Source organism: Vombatus ursinus, unplaced genomic scaffold, assembly GCF_900497805.2.
Source record: "Vombatus ursinus unplaced genomic scaffold, bare-nosed wombat genome assembly UNPS02010548.1, whole genome shotgun sequence".
Taxonomy (NCBI): Eukaryota; Metazoa; Chordata; class Mammalia; order Diprotodontia; family Vombatidae; genus Vombatus; species Vombatus ursinus.
This window is the reverse complement of record NW_020950326.1, coordinates 3,893,118-3,909,892: the sequence shown is the minus strand read 5'-3', so window position 1 is coordinate 3,909,892 and position 16,775 is coordinate 3,893,118. Positions and strand designations below refer to the sequence as shown.

The following is a 16,775-nucleotide window of genomic DNA, read 5'->3' as shown; positions in this document are numbered from 1 at the left end:
AGGAGATGGCACACAGGATCCCATCAGAGGAGTTAGTTGTTGGAAGGAAATGGAAATGTAAGGGTATGAAGAAGCTTATTTTGTTTCTTAGTTGGTAGTCTCATGAAAAACCTTTTTGAAAAGCTTTTTGCAGAGGACCATGGAAAAGAGAACATTCCTTTCCGAAAAACAAAAACATCAGTTGTTTCTGTAACAATTAATTTTTACCAAAATACACTCACATTTATATTTCTGACTCACATATTTCTCAGTGTTACTCACCCAACATGTTCAAAAGGCATAATTACAGCAATTGGTTCAAACTCAGCCGTTCCTTTGTTCAGACTTCTCTTTCACTGCTAAGAGTTTTCTGTTTAAAGAGGTTTTCACTGCCATACTCCAAATGGAAGGAATGTGACAGTTCCCTCAAGAATGTTATAGAGGAGTGGATTAAGATGAAAGGATTATCAGTATGTCATTTCCCATTTGGTAATGTGTTTAGAGAGGGAGTCAGCTCTCTGCTTGGAGAAAATCTCATTCCTGTTACTGACCAGTTATCCTGTCAAGGATAAGTATGTGTGCACAAATGATTCATTCAAAAAATACTTAACACACAAGCAGGGTTAGATAAACCCGGTTTCAGAATTAATTTTCAAACTCTTTTTGAATACCAACTGGGCTATTCTCTTATGAAAGATAGCTTCCAAAAATCATTGCAGAAATTCTTAGTAAATATGGATGTTTGCTTTTAAATCAAATACAGCAGACTTTCAAAGTTATTTGCATATCTTGAGGCCAGAGATTTTATTTAAGAAGTAGTGTGTCTTAACATCAGATTTTTATAGGAGGGATAAATCCCATATTTTGTTAGGGAGCAATAATTGTTTGTTTTTTGAAGATCTCCATGTGATTGTGTAAACTAGGGCTTCTTAACATGTTTTGTGTCATGGACCCCTTCTTGGAATAATGTTTTTAAATGTATAAAATACATGAGATTCCAAAGAAAACTAATTGTATTGCAATGGAAACTAATTATTGCAAAAAGTATTTTGCAGTATATTACATCATTCTTAAAAAACCCTAGGTTTAAAACCCATGACACAGACTATGTAATCATAACCAGGGTAGACCCTTGGCAATAATCTCTTCAGAGTACCTAGTCTCCTACTTCTGTACCCTCAGTATCCATCACTTTCCACCATACCTTAGTCTGGCTGCCAGTCAATAGTGGGAGTCTGCCCAATGGCGGGGTATACAGGTGTTCCGGGAAGACTAATATCTAAGGTGTGAGGGCTGCTTTCCACCTTTGATGTCCACCTGATTCACCCAACCCTCTCACCTGTGGCTCCAGGAGGCTGTAGCATGCACAGCTGCCACACCTAGTAAACCATTTCAGCAGATGGGCTAAACCAGGTTGAGGGTAACTGAGGGGCCTCAAACCCATCAGTGAGTTGCGGGGGTGTCTATCCCAAGCATGTGAAGACTTCCCCCAGTGGAATGGGTGGATGAGAACAATTTTTTCCAGTAGCCAAGCAGGCAGCTTGCATTTGGGGTGCATAGAGCTTGTCTGGACATCAAAGACGCCGAGGTCATCTCCTGTATCCTTGACCATCACTGGTCATCTTGACTCTGTCTTGCCACTGGACTCTGATAACTCTGGAAGAGAGAGTGAGGCTGATAACTTTCAACTCAGCCTTACTTAAATCCAATTTGTGTGAGTGTCAAAAGATATCACCCATATAATTTTACCATTTTTACCTACCTCAGAGTCCAGTGGCAAGTGATGAAGCAGCAGGTGCAGATAAACAGGGAGCTGTAACCGCAATCCTGTACACAACAAATGTCTATTAAGCACCTCCTATGTGCTAGGCACTGTGATAAGCACTATGGATACAAAGAAAGGCAAAAAACAGTCCCTACTTTTAAGAAGCTCATAGTTTAATGGAGGAGACAGCATGTAAAAATCTGTGTACAAACAAGCTATGTAGAGGACAAATTGGAGATCAAGAAAAAGGGTCTATCGTTAAGGTGATGGGGAAAGGCTCTCTAGAGAAGTTGGGATCTTAGCTCGTGCTTGAAGGGTTTTAAAGGGCGAACAGGATTTTACAGTTTGTTCTGGAGATAATAGAAAGGGACCACTGGCGTTTATTGAATAGAGGGAGGGGTGTGACACAATCAGATCTGCAATTTAGTAAGATCAGTTTGACCGAAACCAAGAATGGAGAATGCATTTTTAAAGGGTTTTTGCACATTTCCTAAAATTGTTTTACGAAGAACTTCTTCTTTAGTTCAGAGTGTATTCTTTTGATGAAGAAAGTAGAGATGATGTCCTGGTGGCCCTTTAAAATGTTAAGTCAAAAGATGGTATAGCTTGAAAAAATACTAAACAGAATTAATTATCTTTTTCTTGGATTTGATGAAATTCTGCATATTTTTCACCATCTGGTCTAGCCCATCTGTTGTGAGTAGTTAACCAAGTAACATTTTTTCCAAATGTACTAAAACTGTGTTTCGTGATCAGTTCAGAGACAGTGTGGTGTAGTAGAGAGAACCCTGGTTCTAAAATCCAACAACTTGGCTTCAGATCCTGCCTCTGAACTTTGTAGCCTGAGTGACCTTAGGAAATTTGCTCTTTTTGGGCCCTTCTGTAAAATGAGGTGTTTGGATCGTGGCCTGTGAGGTCCTTTCCGACTCTAGAACCATGATCTTATGCACTGTATTTTGTGATTTGTTGTTCATTCGTTTCCATTGTGTCCAACTCTTGTGACCATCTCTTGATTGTCTTTAGAAGCATTAATTAGCACCCAAAGCAGTTAGATTAAATTTCCTCCACCATCTTCTCTGAAGCAGTACAGTGCCTAGGAGAGAACACTGACTTTGGAATCATGAGATCTAGGTTCTAGTCTCAGATTTGTCACTAACTCATTGTGTGTCTTTGATCAAGTCAAGTTTCATTTTTCTCATCTGTAAGAAAAAAAAGAAACATCAGATTAGACTGCCCCTAAAATCCCTTTTAGTGCCAACGTTCTGCGAGTTTATCAGTTGCTGTGGCAAAGACAAGCAGGTTTAAAAAAAAAAAAAGAGTGTTCTATGGGGGTTGAGTTTTATGTTATTTTATTTTTCAAGTAAGTATAAATCTTGAGAGAATAGCCCCAACACTGTCTCCTTTGGGATATCCTTCCAGACTAACTCAAAATAATCTGCATTCACCTATAGGCACACTTACCGACCTCATTCCAGTTCAACTGATTCTAAAGGTTTTTTCCCTCCTATTTATTTATAGGGAGATATAATGACACAGTGGGAAAAACCCTGGTTGCCTTGAGAGTCAGTGGACTCTGGGCCCAGATCTTAGCTCTTTTACTAATTTTCTGCATGACCTTGGGCAAGTCATGTAAAACTCTCTGCCTCAGGGTTGTCTTCTGTCCAGTGGGTACAATAATGCAATCCTGCCCTACCTACTAGAAAGGATATTGTGAATATCATTTGTAATGAGGATATTATAGTGCTTTGAAGGGTATAAAACACTATGCAAACTTTGTTGCTTTTCTTAACCTCTGTATCTTTACAGTTACAGGCCAAGTGCACAGACTTACAAGCCAAATATGATGAAGCAAAGACAAAACTATCAGAAGTAAGTTTCTCTCCTTCCTTGGCTTTTGAAAAAAATTATTCAGCCACGTATTTGGCACAAGGGACTATCAATGACTTTTGATCCATCAGTAAGTATAAATTTATACAATGCAAAACACTGGGTTAGCTGGTGTAGGAGAACTACACAATAATAGTAGATATGGTCCCTGCCCCCAAGGAGCTTACAATTTAGATAGAGAGATAGGAAGGACTTATATGAATTACCTATGAAAAGTTAAATAACTGCAAGAAATTGTATTACAAATATTGGGAGTAGTAGGGGTGCTCTAGTGAATCACAGTGGGGAGAGGTCCCTAGAGGCTAGAGAGGTATCCTAGAAGTGATATTTCAGATGAGTCTCGAAGGATGGATCGTAGGGTTTGAAGAGGCAGAGTACAGGAGGGGTAGGCACCTAGGCTAGGGAACCTCATAATACACACATGGCTGAGGATCCAAGAGAAGTAGAGAACATAGACCCTTCCTTTAAGAAGTTTATTGTCCAATGAATTCATTAAGAGAAAAAAATTGTTTACGTTTGGAGATGTCAGACTTTAAATATATATATTTATCAAGTAGAATCATCAAATATTCTAATTGGTTTTTAAAAATTGATAAGAGGTGATTTTTTAAGAAGTGGGAGAGTGCATTGTGACCTATAACATTAATTTATATTAGATTAAGTGATCTTTTGGGTTACAAATATCCTAAGGTTACCACCAGGAATTTGTATCCCATGGATCCCTACTTTGCTTCGTTATGTCACCAAGGTGAAGAAAAGGGGGGAAAAATTAGTTGATAGCACATTTATTTTCTTATAAAAATAGCTCTACTTTGACGAAATAATACTTGGTGGTTCTCATCAGATCCCCTTCATTCCTTCCATGTGCCAGACACAAGTGAAACTCGTCCCTGAAGTTTTGGAAGAAATGTGAACTAAAATGTTCAACTCTATTTCTATTCTATGAACAGATTGAGGTAACTCAGTCTTTGACTGAGATCATTTAATTCTACATGTAATCTCCTTCCAGAACATTGGTAGGTATTTTCCAGGCTTGGTTAGTTCTCCTACAGGGATGGGGAACCTGTGACCTCATGTGGCCTCGAGGCCGCAGGTTCCCCACCCCTGTGCCTAGGAGCTTGAGTGGAGAGATTTCAACATTTTCCAGACTCACTGGTGGTGAGCCCTTGTTCTCCATATTGACTGAGAACCAAATGAGAGGCAATTTATTTTGATTTACAGCAGAAAGGTTTTAGGTTGGTCATAGGGGAAAATTTCCTGACTGTGAGTTGAAAATTATTAGAACCTGTAATTAAGGGACATTGGAACATCCCCTTTCCTGGGACTTTTAAAATTAACCTATCTTGGAAAGTGTGGGGCATTCTTGCCCAGAGACAGAGGATTATACCCGATAACTTTTCTGGGATCTTTCAGCCCTTGGGCCTTGGGATTAGAATCTTGGGTCCAGAAAGGAAGTGTATAACTTAAACCACACAAAAAGTAAATTATCTGCTTAATGATAAAGCCAAAGTAAAGAAAAGTTGTTTCTGGATTGGGAGGTGTGGGGGTGTGGGAGTAGGAAGCTTTATATCAAAAATGGTGTTTTAATGATAACCCTGCGAGCATTGGAGAATGGCCCCCAAAGAAGCAGTCTCTGGTTTAGAAAGGGATCAGATGAATGGTTCATTCATTTCAGGGTGATTTATACTTTCTAGCCTATGCATTATTGAGTCAGAGAGTTATTTTCACAGTATTTGATTAGGAAGCCTCTGTAGTCTTGTCTCTTACATGCTTTTGAGAGAATTCAGAATTCCAAGAGACCAAGTATTGCACTCAAGTCAATTTGAAGACATTGGAACACAGATGTAATCTGTGAAAGAATTCCCCAAACCGTCCTAGCTGGAGAGTATGGATCTTCGCAGTCAGTCCAGTCCCGCCCATGGTAGCTCCCAGGAGTCCTTGCAGTGCCTCTCACCATTCTCTCATAGCTGGGCAAGATGGCTCCAGGCCATCACCACCACCACTCTGTGACAGGAGGTGCCAGTGACCAACGCCCCTGGCATATATACTCCTGTTCTACTTTTACTTAGTTCCAGACCTAAACAATGAAGTCTACAATAGAAATATTGTAAAGAAACTGAGATAAAATAAATGAAATTAGAAGTCAATGCAGTCAACAAGCATGCTTTAAGCACCTTCTAGGGGCCAGGCACAGTGCTAAATGCTAGGGCTACAAAGGACAACAAACAGTCCCTGCTCTCCAAGAGCTCATGCTTTAGAAGAAAAGTTACAGAGTACAGGCTTCTCAATTAAAGTAAATGCTAAATGAAGCTACTCTAAACTCTAGTCCATGGTAGATTTACACTTTCTGTCTCTTTCCTAGCCCCCAGATCTAGTGGGAGCCTGCTTCCTAGTTCTGGACTCTCCTGACTTCCAGACTGCCCCTCTGAAGAGCATTTTCCTGTCCCTTGTCCTCCTTCATCCTCCACTAATTAAGAACAGTGGTTAGCTGAAGGCCTGGCTCCTGCAAGCTGAAAAATAGTAGTCTTTATTCTGTTACTCATTTTGCTTCAGTGAATGCCTCAGCCATATTTAAAAAGAAAAACACAAGGGGAAATTCTCTGCCTCAATGTTTCAGAGCAGCAAATAGACAACTTGGCAACTGTCTAAAATAGTTTTTGTACACCTTTATAAAGGCTTGTAAGTGTCATCCTTAAAAATAAATAACAATTTATATTCCTGAAGTTTACCAGTTAATTTCGTTACAGTAAACCTGGGACATATAGTGGAAAGAATGCTGGATTTGGAATCTAATCACCAGAGTTCAGATTATGACTACAACACTTCCTACCTTTATGATCTTGGCTAAATCACATCACTTCTCAGAATTTCGTCGTCCTCATCTATAAAATAAGGGTGTCAGATTAGAGACCTCTAAGATGCCTTCTAGCTCTGAATATGTGGTTCCTAGGTAGGCAGTACAATTTTTATTAACCCCATTTTACAGATTAGACAACTAAGATCCTGAGAGTGATATCTAGTGTCCATGTCTAGCTAGTAAATGTCAGAGGTAGAATTCAAATTCAAATATGACCCCAAATTCAAAAAGTCATTGATTCTTAATTCCGGTGTTTTATATGCCACACTATGTCTCATAATAACTTTTTCCTCATAAGTTGGGGAAGTGAGAAGGTGCTCCTACCCTTTATATTTAGTTCACTACCCATTAGTTATTCTATATAAAGTGATTGCTGCAACTTTTCAGTCTTAATAGAATGAGCTAGAAGCAGTCTGGTTTGGGATTTTCAGTGTCATCCTTCCACCTTTTATTGCCTGGCATTTCCAAAGCCACCTTGCAAAATGGTATCTGAGGCCAAATTTGGTGTCACCCACATTGAAGATGAGATGAGTTTTATTAGTTCCACAGTGCTAAAGTGAGAAGAGAATGTGTCAGGGTCCCCTCACTCCCCCAATCCCATGAAAATGACATGGCCATTCTCTCCCGCAGGTAAAGAGTTACAGTGAGAAACTGGACCAAGAATTGGCAGCCCTCGAGAAAATAGAATCCCAGGCTGACCCAAGGCAAGTTTCTCCTCGCTTGATTGTGAATCCGTTTAGGTTTCCCTGCAAGCTAATTGTAGGATTGTCAGTGTCTGGTTCACTTAGTTATTTCGAGCATGGTACTATGCTATGGTTTTTATTTTATGTGAGACCGTTAGCTTGATTCTGCTTCATGGACCCAGACTGTGCCCCTTCTACATTTTTTCCCCTCCCTATCTAAAACCACGTCAGAAGTTTCTCAGGAATAATTTTAATATATTCTAATTCTAAGAGACAGCATGGCACAGGAGATGGAGGCCATCCTTGAAGTCAGAAAGACCTGGGGTTGAGTCCTACTTCTGACAAATGCTGGCTGTGTGACTTCTTAGTTCCCCAGGCAACCCTCAGAGACTCTGAGCCATAGAGTAGATGTTCATCCTCATCCATGGAAGTTTCCCTATACCACGGGTGGGGAATCTTCGGCCTCAAGGCCACATGTGGCCCTCTAGGTCCTCAAGTGCAACCCTTTCACAGAATCCAAACTTCACAAAACAAATCCCCTTAATAAAAGGATTTGTTCTGTAGAACTTGGGCTCAGTCAAAAGGCTGCACTCCAAGACCTAGAAGGCCACATATGGCCTCAGGCTGCACATTCCCCATCCCTGCATACCAATGGGAATAGGAAACTGGGAGTTCCCTGTACAGATATAATCACACTTGGCACTGGTTGCTTCAGAATTAAAGAGCTAAAGCTATTTTAAATTGGATGAAACATCTCCATTAAAATCTTCCTCCAATATGACCCTGGATTCTCCAAGACTGTGCCAATGGAGTACATACTTTTCGAGGTCTTTACAAGTTTGGAAAGACTTCGACTGTGGTGCTACTGACACCCTGCCATCCAGTGACCAGTCTGGCTAAGTTCAGAGGTTGGTCACCAGCCAAAGAATATTCCTTCACTAAGGAAGTGAGCTTCTTAACCTTTTTTGTGTCATGGACCCCCTTGGCAGTCTAGTGAAGCCTACAGATACCTCCTCATGATAATAGTTTTAAGTAGTTTAAGTTTAAAATAGTTTTAAAATAAAATACATAGGATGACAGGGGAAACAGTTACCAAGATGTGCATATAAATATAAATTTTAAAAATATATATATTTATATATACATTTTTGTATGTATATACATACACATATATAACCTCTAAGAACCAAGGTATAAAGTTTACGGGTCAGGACTTACGTGCATCTGTGGAGAGAGTACTACAATATCATGGATCTTTTGAAGTGCCTTCATGACTTCTTTTAGGAAGGTTACTCTGAAATGTTACGTATTTTTATACTCACAAATTCACTGTTGTTTTGATTTTTCCTGTGTATTTTAAGATCATATAGTAATACCTCTTCTTTGCTCTGTAAGCTTGCAATGGTCTTTCATCAAGAGTAAAACCAGCCTGACTTGATTATCCCCCTTTACCCTTAACAGCTGAGTAGGGGGTTGACAGACCTATTGCAGCTACTGGAAAAACAACTCACAGTGACCCAACTAATGTTGGATCATCTTTGCATATGAAGGGTAGAATTATAAGTATAGATTAGCCCAACAATGAGAAGGCACATGTCTGCCTTTTGCAGGAGATGTATAATAGTTCCAACATTTGGTTTTAAATGAGGGGAGGGTCTCTTATGATACTTATGTTTTGCTTATTATTGACATCTCTTGTTATTTATTGAGATGACTCAGTATATTAGGTATCAGTTAACTTTCTCTACATTGCAATGACACCCACATTACAAAATTTTTAAAAATCACATGTAAATTCTGGCCCAGAAACAAAAAGCCCAGGATTTTAATGGATATTTTTCTTCAATGGAATATTCAGTGGGCACATAACAATATGAAGAGTAACAATAATAAAATTGTACCTTACATTTCTAATTGTACTTTGCAGTTTATAATTGCACTTTCTTTACAACAACCCTTTAATATAAGTATTATTAGCCTGTTTTTACAGATGAGGAAATTGAGGCTCAGAGATATTATATGACTTGCCTGTAGCCATAAGCAGTATGAGTTGGAGTAAAGATTTGAACCTAAGTCATCTGACTCTGAATCCAATTCATTATACTCCTACTACTAATCCATTTACATTCTGGGACAAATATTGTCAGAGAGTTGACATTTTTATTTCCAAATCAGAATTTTTAATGGTCTTAGGGAGACCTATTTCCTCTTCAGGATAGATTTTTCATTCCTTTTTATACTCTGTATATAATTGAATAGCTGGTATGATTAAATATCCCACACTACTGAAACTCCTTGATGTCCTCGTATTTATGATTTAAGTTCTTGAATTCACAATGTTTGGATGCAATATGATAAGCTATAGTTATCAGAAAATAGGGATATAAATTAGATTTTCACCTAAATAAAAATCAGTTATCAGTATAGAAAGCTTTGTGCAAGGGACTCTTTGGAGAAATGAGTGAAATAAAAGCTATAGCTTTTGTATCTGGAGAAGCTGGCTTTAGGTCTTTTTCAGAGAGAAACAATGTTAGTTCTTCTGCTATCTTCTTTTTCAGCATTCTGCAGAATTTAAGAGCGCTTGTAGCTATGAATGAAAATCTGAAAAGTCAGGAACAAGAGTTCAAAGCACATTGCAGAGTAAGTGTTGTGCCTGTCCTTTCCCTTTCTCCTCAATAAATTTCATGACTTACCTTTCCCCGCTTTGCCCCCTGTCGCAGCCACTTACTTATTCATTTGTTTCTTCATTCATTCAGTCACCGTTTATTGAAGGCTTTTATTAAAGGCTTTTTATGTGTCTGCCACTGTGTTGGGTGTTGTGGAAAAACAAACCCAAACATGTATATCCTACAAGCACTTACAATCTAGTAAGAGAAGTAAAATACATACACAAGCAATAGCAGGATTAGGCCCTGTGTCCCAGGGGCCAAGGGAGTGGTACAAATTAATAACTGCTACAGTAATTCAGGAAATCAGAGACTCTCCGAATTGAAAGAATTCTCAGAGTACATATAGTCCAGCCAACGCCTGAACAGGATGGGTTGATTCGGAAAGCCTTCCTATGTAGAAGAGAGGATTCAAGCTGAACCCTAAAGGAGAGCTAAGATTTTCAAAGGTGGCTGAGAAGAGGGTGTTGGGGGAAGGGGTGGTGTCATTCCCTATACTGCTCCCATCCAAGTATTTTAATGACTTTACTGATAAAGTATTAATGGAGCATGTATATATGGCTTTTGAATCAGTCATTTCCATAATTGCACATAGATGATAGCTGTCCATGGTTCATAAATACTTGTATTGCTTTCAAAGGAAGAGATGGCACGCCTGCAGCAGAATATTGAAAATTTAAAAGCTGAAGCATCAGAAGATGGAGATGAAAAGGTAATGGTTCTGGATTAGAATTCAAAACTCTGGATTTTCTGTTTTCTGTCACCAAGACATCTCTACTTTTTTGGCTAGTTTGTGTAACAGCTCTGCGGTCAAGTTTTTGAAAATTCTTTCCTCCCATGTTGTGTTGAGGTCTCCCACAGACTCTGTACCCTACTTTCCCTGCCTTCTCTTGAGAAAAAAAGAAATCAACAATGGGTCTCAAAATTCAAACCTACTACCCAGAAGTCACCAGATCCCTCTTTTTATCACAGCCAACTTTAAAGGATAAGAGGAAGGGAAAGTTATGGAAGTATCTGTTGTCTGCTACTTATTTCATCCCCTTTAGAACGTTTCTCTAGAGATTGCAAACTGTTTTTGTGAGAGAACAAAGAAGGATTTGAATCTGCTTAGCAGAAAGTGGTGAAGAAACCATATTGTGACCATCCTGAAGTTCCCAACATCAATGAGGGATGTTACACTGAAGTCTAAAGAACAGTCTGAATTCTAGTATCTGTTCCAAGCCACAAGAAATTGAGAACAGCCTCTTATCATGGTTAGACCATTCCCTCCCCTAATAGAAGAATTCGAGAGAGTCTAAGACTAGACTTTACTTCATTTCTCAGCACATCTCACCCCAAACAGAGACATGTTATACCTAAGAGGCTTACTGGTCGTGTTAGTAGTCTTAACTCAAGATTTCTTGAGGGTCTGTCTGTAGGCTGAAATGCGCTTTGATTTCTTTTGTACAAACAGAACTCTAATGATCTTTCTCTGATTTATTTTTCCTTTTTTGTAAGTAACTAAAAGTTTGTTGCACCCTGAGGAGCCCTGTTTGCCAATACAGAAACAGTCACAGAGTGTTCAGGGTAGACAGAGCCTTAGAGGTCATCTTCATTTTTTTAGATGTGAAGACTGAGGCTCAAAGATGGGGAATGTCACTTATGTCATTGTATAACTGTTTAGTGGAAGAGCTGGGATTAGAACCTATGTTTCTTGACTTTTTCCTAGTCTAGTGGTCTTACTCTTGTGCCATATTCTCATACTTATCCTTTTGAATTGTTAATGATTGTGTTACAGATCTGATATATTGGCCTTCATAAATCAAGACCCACCACCCTCAACATAGTGTCATCTACTTTGAATTTTCTTCAGTAATGGTGTTGGGCTATGTAACATTGGCTCCATAGGTAGCAGTACAAAGTCTTTTATTTAGATATAAAAGTATCTCTTATAGCAGTGAACAGCAAAATATGGCAGTTATTTTAGTCGTTTCTTTAGTAATTTAGTAAAATGTAGCAGTACCTTATATTTACAAGGATTTTGTCTGGAGTTTAAGGTCCAGGGGTAGGGAAGCTGCAGCCTCGAGGCTACATGTGGCCTTCTAGGTCCTCAAGTCCAGTCCTTTGACTGAATCCTGACTTCACGGAACAAATCCAACCCCTGATATGGTGTATGACCATGAGAACAGTCTGAATTCTAATACTCATTCAAAGCCACAGGAAATTAAGAATAGTTTCCTAATATAATGAGAATAGATCTCTTCCCTATATGCCAGAAGTATTATCTCATGAAAATTTGTGAGTCTGTAGCTGTGAAATAAAACAAAATTAACTGGACCACCCAGTAATAGAACCCATAACCTTAGTCTCATTAATTGTAGACTCTAAGTGAGAGTTAACCAACCCAGACTTAGTGACAAATGACTACCAGTCCACCCTATTCAATCTTGAAAGCTTAAAACACCCTATTATTTCCATTTCAGGTCTGTGTGCTAATGCGCCTTTTGTTTCCACCTAAAGTTTATTAATCTTTTCTCAAAGAAAGCAACAATTTGTCAAATGTTGTAATGCATTTTTTAAAATGTAAAATTCTTTTTCTCTAAATTACTGTTGAATTCTCCCTTTTAGGAGCCCAACAGAATTATAGAACAACAGTATAAAATTGAGAAAGAAAAGCTTCAGAAAATCCGACTGTTGCTGGTGAGTAGAAAACTGTTGACTAAATATGATTTCCTGTGTTGGAATTAGAAAGTCACATTATTTAAGAATCGGATAACTCCTGTAGACAAGACTGCTGTTTTCAAATTTGTCAGTTTATAGCTGGAGTCACAGAGTAAAGCATGTAAATTTTTTAAAACTAAGTTTTATGACATAAATTTTATGCCATATCTTTATTTTTTTATACTAATGTTTTTAAAATAAACATAGAATTTAGCTTTAGCTGCAGAAAATCATATACACAGAAACAACTTGTAGAGACATCAAATAACAGTTATCAAAACCATCTGGTGTTGGTTAAAGAAGAGAGATAAATCAGTGGAACACACCAGACAAGGGAGATTCAGAAACAATAGAACTCAACATCCCAATGTTTGATAAAGTGGAAAACATAATTGTCTGGAGAAAAACTGCTGCTTGATTTAAAAAAAAAAATTGGGAAAAAAATGGAAAACAGTGTGGCAGAAATTAGGCCTGTATTAACACCTTCTACCACACTCCACAATACATTCTAAATGGAATTAGAGAATGAATTAAGTGTCAAACCATGAAGGGCCTTGAGTTGTTCTAGAGCAGGGCATCGTATCCTCTTGTGTCATTGATCCCTTTGGTAGTCTGGTTGATAAAGTGTGTGGACCCCTTCTTAGACTAATGTTTTTAAGTGCTTAAAACATATAGGATTACAAAGGAAACTAATTACATTGAAATACAGTTATTGAAATATTAAAAACAAAAAACATTCCAGGCCCATGGTTAAAAACCATGTTCTGTAGCATCTCCAGTCATGTGAAAGAGTCTCACAAAACTATCTTCCCCATCCCTTGAAAAAAGCAATAACTTGAGTTTTTTTTCCAAATTAACAAGCACTTTCCCTTTGTCCCACCCCCTTCCCTGACTTACAAGAAAGAAAAACAAGTTTCTTTATTGGCCATGTTGAAAAATATGTATCTCATGTTGAATCTTTCACATCTCTGTCAAAAGGTGGATAACATTGGCCTTCTGGAATCATGGTTGGGCACTGAAAAGGATCACCTTCTATCTTTAATGCACTTTAATTTAAAACATAAAAAGCAGGACTCTTGAGCCTGGAAGTAAGAGGAAAGGTGATCAAGATTTAGAAAATAATGAAGAATGTGGATTGAATGAATTCAGATGTCATCATATTTTGGGATATTAGAACCAGAGCTCCCTTTGAAATTTAAAAGTGACAATTTTAGGAAAAATAAGTGGAAGCACTCACACACTGATTACTCCAAGAGATGACACAGGATGAAAATATAAATAGTTTAAAGAGTGGCTTAGATGAGTTCATGGATGATAAACCTGTAATAACTTAAGCGATTTTAGAAGTGTTTGGGTTACATTTTTAACCTTGTAAAGCTGATGTCATGAAGGATAGCTGTGCCCTCTCATACCATGTCCCTTTGTGCCACTTTCAGAGACAATTTTGTACTATTTTTAGAGCTGACTCATGTGGCGGTGCTGACTTTCTTATATGTCATATAGCACTTATTTTAGGGGAGGCAGAGAGTAAGTTGAGAAAACAAAAGAAATCAATGTAATTCTGAAAAGGTTAAGAAATATGTGTCTCACTTAAGCCTCCCTCTTCTAAATTATGCCAATTCCTTTGAAGCATTCACTATGCTAGGTACTATTGAGATGCCAAAAATAAAGATTAAAAAAAATAAGACATGATTCCTTCCCTGAAGATATAATTGGGGAAGGAAGACATCCCCATAAAGAGACAATACACAGGAGCGTACATTACGCTAGAAGTATCCAATATGTGCCACATGAGTGCTGAAGACATTAAAGGTTATATGAGTCCAGAAGAGCAAGAGGATTTGGAATGAGGTGGTAGGAAGCACTTAGCACACAGTGCCTGGCCCATAGTAGATGCTTAATAAATGCTACTTTGACTGAATGACTGACTTGAGCTGAGCTTTAAAGGATATATAAGATTAATTTGGACAGAGAGGATGATGGAGGGGAATTTCAAGCAGTGCAAAAGTTATGAGCAAACATGTAGAGGCAAGAAAACATTTGTCTAGAAGCAGAAAGCTGATGAAAGGAAGACAAACCTGGAAAGGTACATTGTGAGTCCTGAAGGCCAGGCCCAGAAATTTGTACTGTCTCCTTTGGCCCTGGAGAGCACCTAAATGAAACCATAATAGTTGACACACATTTAGCCCCTTACATATATTGTTCCATCCAACCATCTTTATTGAACTGCCACTACATGCAAGACACTATACTAAGCAATAGGAACATAGAGACAATGAAACATAGTCTCTACCCTAAAGGAGTTTATATTCCATGGAGTGGATAAGGTAGGTAACAGTCAAGTAAATACTTGATAACTTGAAGAGGGATAGAGTACAAACAACCAGAGTGATCAGAAAAGGATTCCCATAGGAGCTGACAGATGAACAGACCTTGAAGGAAATTTGGGATTCCAAAAGGGAAAAGTGAGAAGGGAGCTCATTCTAGGCATGGGAGGAAGTTTGTGCAAAGACCCAGTGGTGGGAGATGGAATGTCCAACAAGCTTCAACAAGAAGGTGACCGGTGTGGTTGGCAATATAGAGTGCGTGAATGAGAATAATAAGCTGGAGCCTACTCTTCACGTTTCTCTATAGTCACCATCTGCTTGCCCTCACTACTGTGGTGTCCTTCCATTTGATTCCCAAAGCCTTATATGCCAAGCAGGCATGTGTCTGTTCTATTATGGCCTCCCTGAGGAAACTACACCACCACAGCTTTGTCCAGTCTTGTGACACTGAACTTGAACCAGATCCCCATGTGGGAATACAAGTGGCTTGTTGGATTGATGCCAGAAGGCAGGAGCCCACATTTAGGTTTGTTTCCTGGTCACACGGTTTAACATATTATCTGTGTCGTAGTAGAGTGCCCTTAAAGGACTTCAACAGTACTGTGTTCTGACATTTGGTAGGTCACGAAAGACCAATTACAAAATGGTGTTTTTCCTCCCTTGCCTTTAGGCTCGAAGAAACCGAGAAATAGCAATTTTGCAACGCAAGATTGATGAAGTACCCAGCAGAGCTGAGTTAACACAGTATCAGAAGAGATTTATTGAACTCTACAGTCAGGGTAGGTGTATCGACCAAGAATGTAACTCCCAAGGCTCGGCATAATGGAAGGGAGGGCTTCATCATGTTTTTAAACCATGGTGCATGAATCACAGCAAATTCTTTTAATGCCACCATGGGTAAGGATTTCATTTAATCACATTCATGCTCACTTTGCACACATTCCATGTAACCTCCCAGTGGAGTGGCCTATAAATCCAAATAACAATGCCTTGACATTCTCTATTGACAGATTCTTTTCTTCTAATTGAGCTCTTGGTGTTGGGCTGTGGAACCAGACTTTATCTTGAACAGCCAGCCAACATACATGTACAGCAAGCCTGTTGTTATAGTACATAGAGCTCTGTCCAAGCTGCTGTGTCATGTCTAGTGAGGAGGGGAGGAGGAATGACCATAAGAACTAAGGTTCGATCCCTCCCTTTAAAGGGTTCATAGTCTCATTGAAGAAGACACATACACTCTCAGTGTGAAACTTAGAAACACTTGTAACTTGCTTATCTAGTACAAATTAAAATGGGAGGAGAGAATGCAGAATAGAGGCATTATGGAGAGTTTGGTGGGGCCTATCTAAGAATATTCATAAATATTTGCAAGGAAAATTTAGAAAAGTTCGTTTCCAAAATTTGGATCCTGGCCATAACTACACTAGTTCTACTTAGTTAAACCCAGGTTCCAGCTGGACTATATCTATATAAGGAGGCAGGGGAAGCACTAATCAATCCTGAAGAAATCATTAAGCACCTGCTATATACCAGGAACTGTGTTAGGCACTGGGATACAAAAGACAAAAAAGAAATAGTCCTTGCCCTTGAGGGGCTTTCATTGAATTAGAGGAAAACTAATAGCTGACTAAAGATTTAGTATTATCTACAGATGCCTTAGTGTTTCTGGGGCCCCGTTAGTACCAAATACCTGCGTAGTATTGTAATTTAGGAATGCTGTGGCATAGAAACCTTGTTTTGCTCATCTGTTAAATGATGATCACTAATGCCTTTTACAAAAAAATTGTTTAAGCCTTGTACTAGCACCGTGTTTTTGACAGTGTGTCATGCTCTTTTCTGCATTGGTTTGTGTCTGTTGTGAATTACCCTGAGAGTTCCTAAAGAGAAGAAGCTATGGCATGTTTTACTAAA

At 38.7% G+C, this 16,775-nt stretch overlaps 1 protein-coding gene across 2 annotated transcripts in view; it reads left to right on the top strand.

Moving 5' to 3' along the window:
• CCDC93 (coiled-coil domain containing 93) overlaps positions 1-16,775 on the top strand; it is a 118,602-nt gene that overhangs the window by 78,030 nt on the left and 23,797 nt on the right. For both annotated transcript variants that reach the window (XM_027854679.1, XM_027854680.1), the window contains 6 exons: positions 3,551-3,613; positions 7,119-7,192; positions 9,730-9,811; positions 10,478-10,549; positions 12,445-12,516; positions 15,535-15,643. In XM_027854679.1, coding sequence (XP_027710480.1) covers positions 3,551-3,613; positions 7,119-7,192; positions 9,730-9,811; positions 10,478-10,549; positions 12,445-12,516; positions 15,535-15,643 — 472 coding nt within the window. The remainder of the gene's footprint in view (positions 1-3,550; positions 3,614-7,118; positions 7,193-9,729; positions 9,812-10,477; positions 10,550-12,444; positions 12,517-15,534; positions 15,644-16,775) is intronic.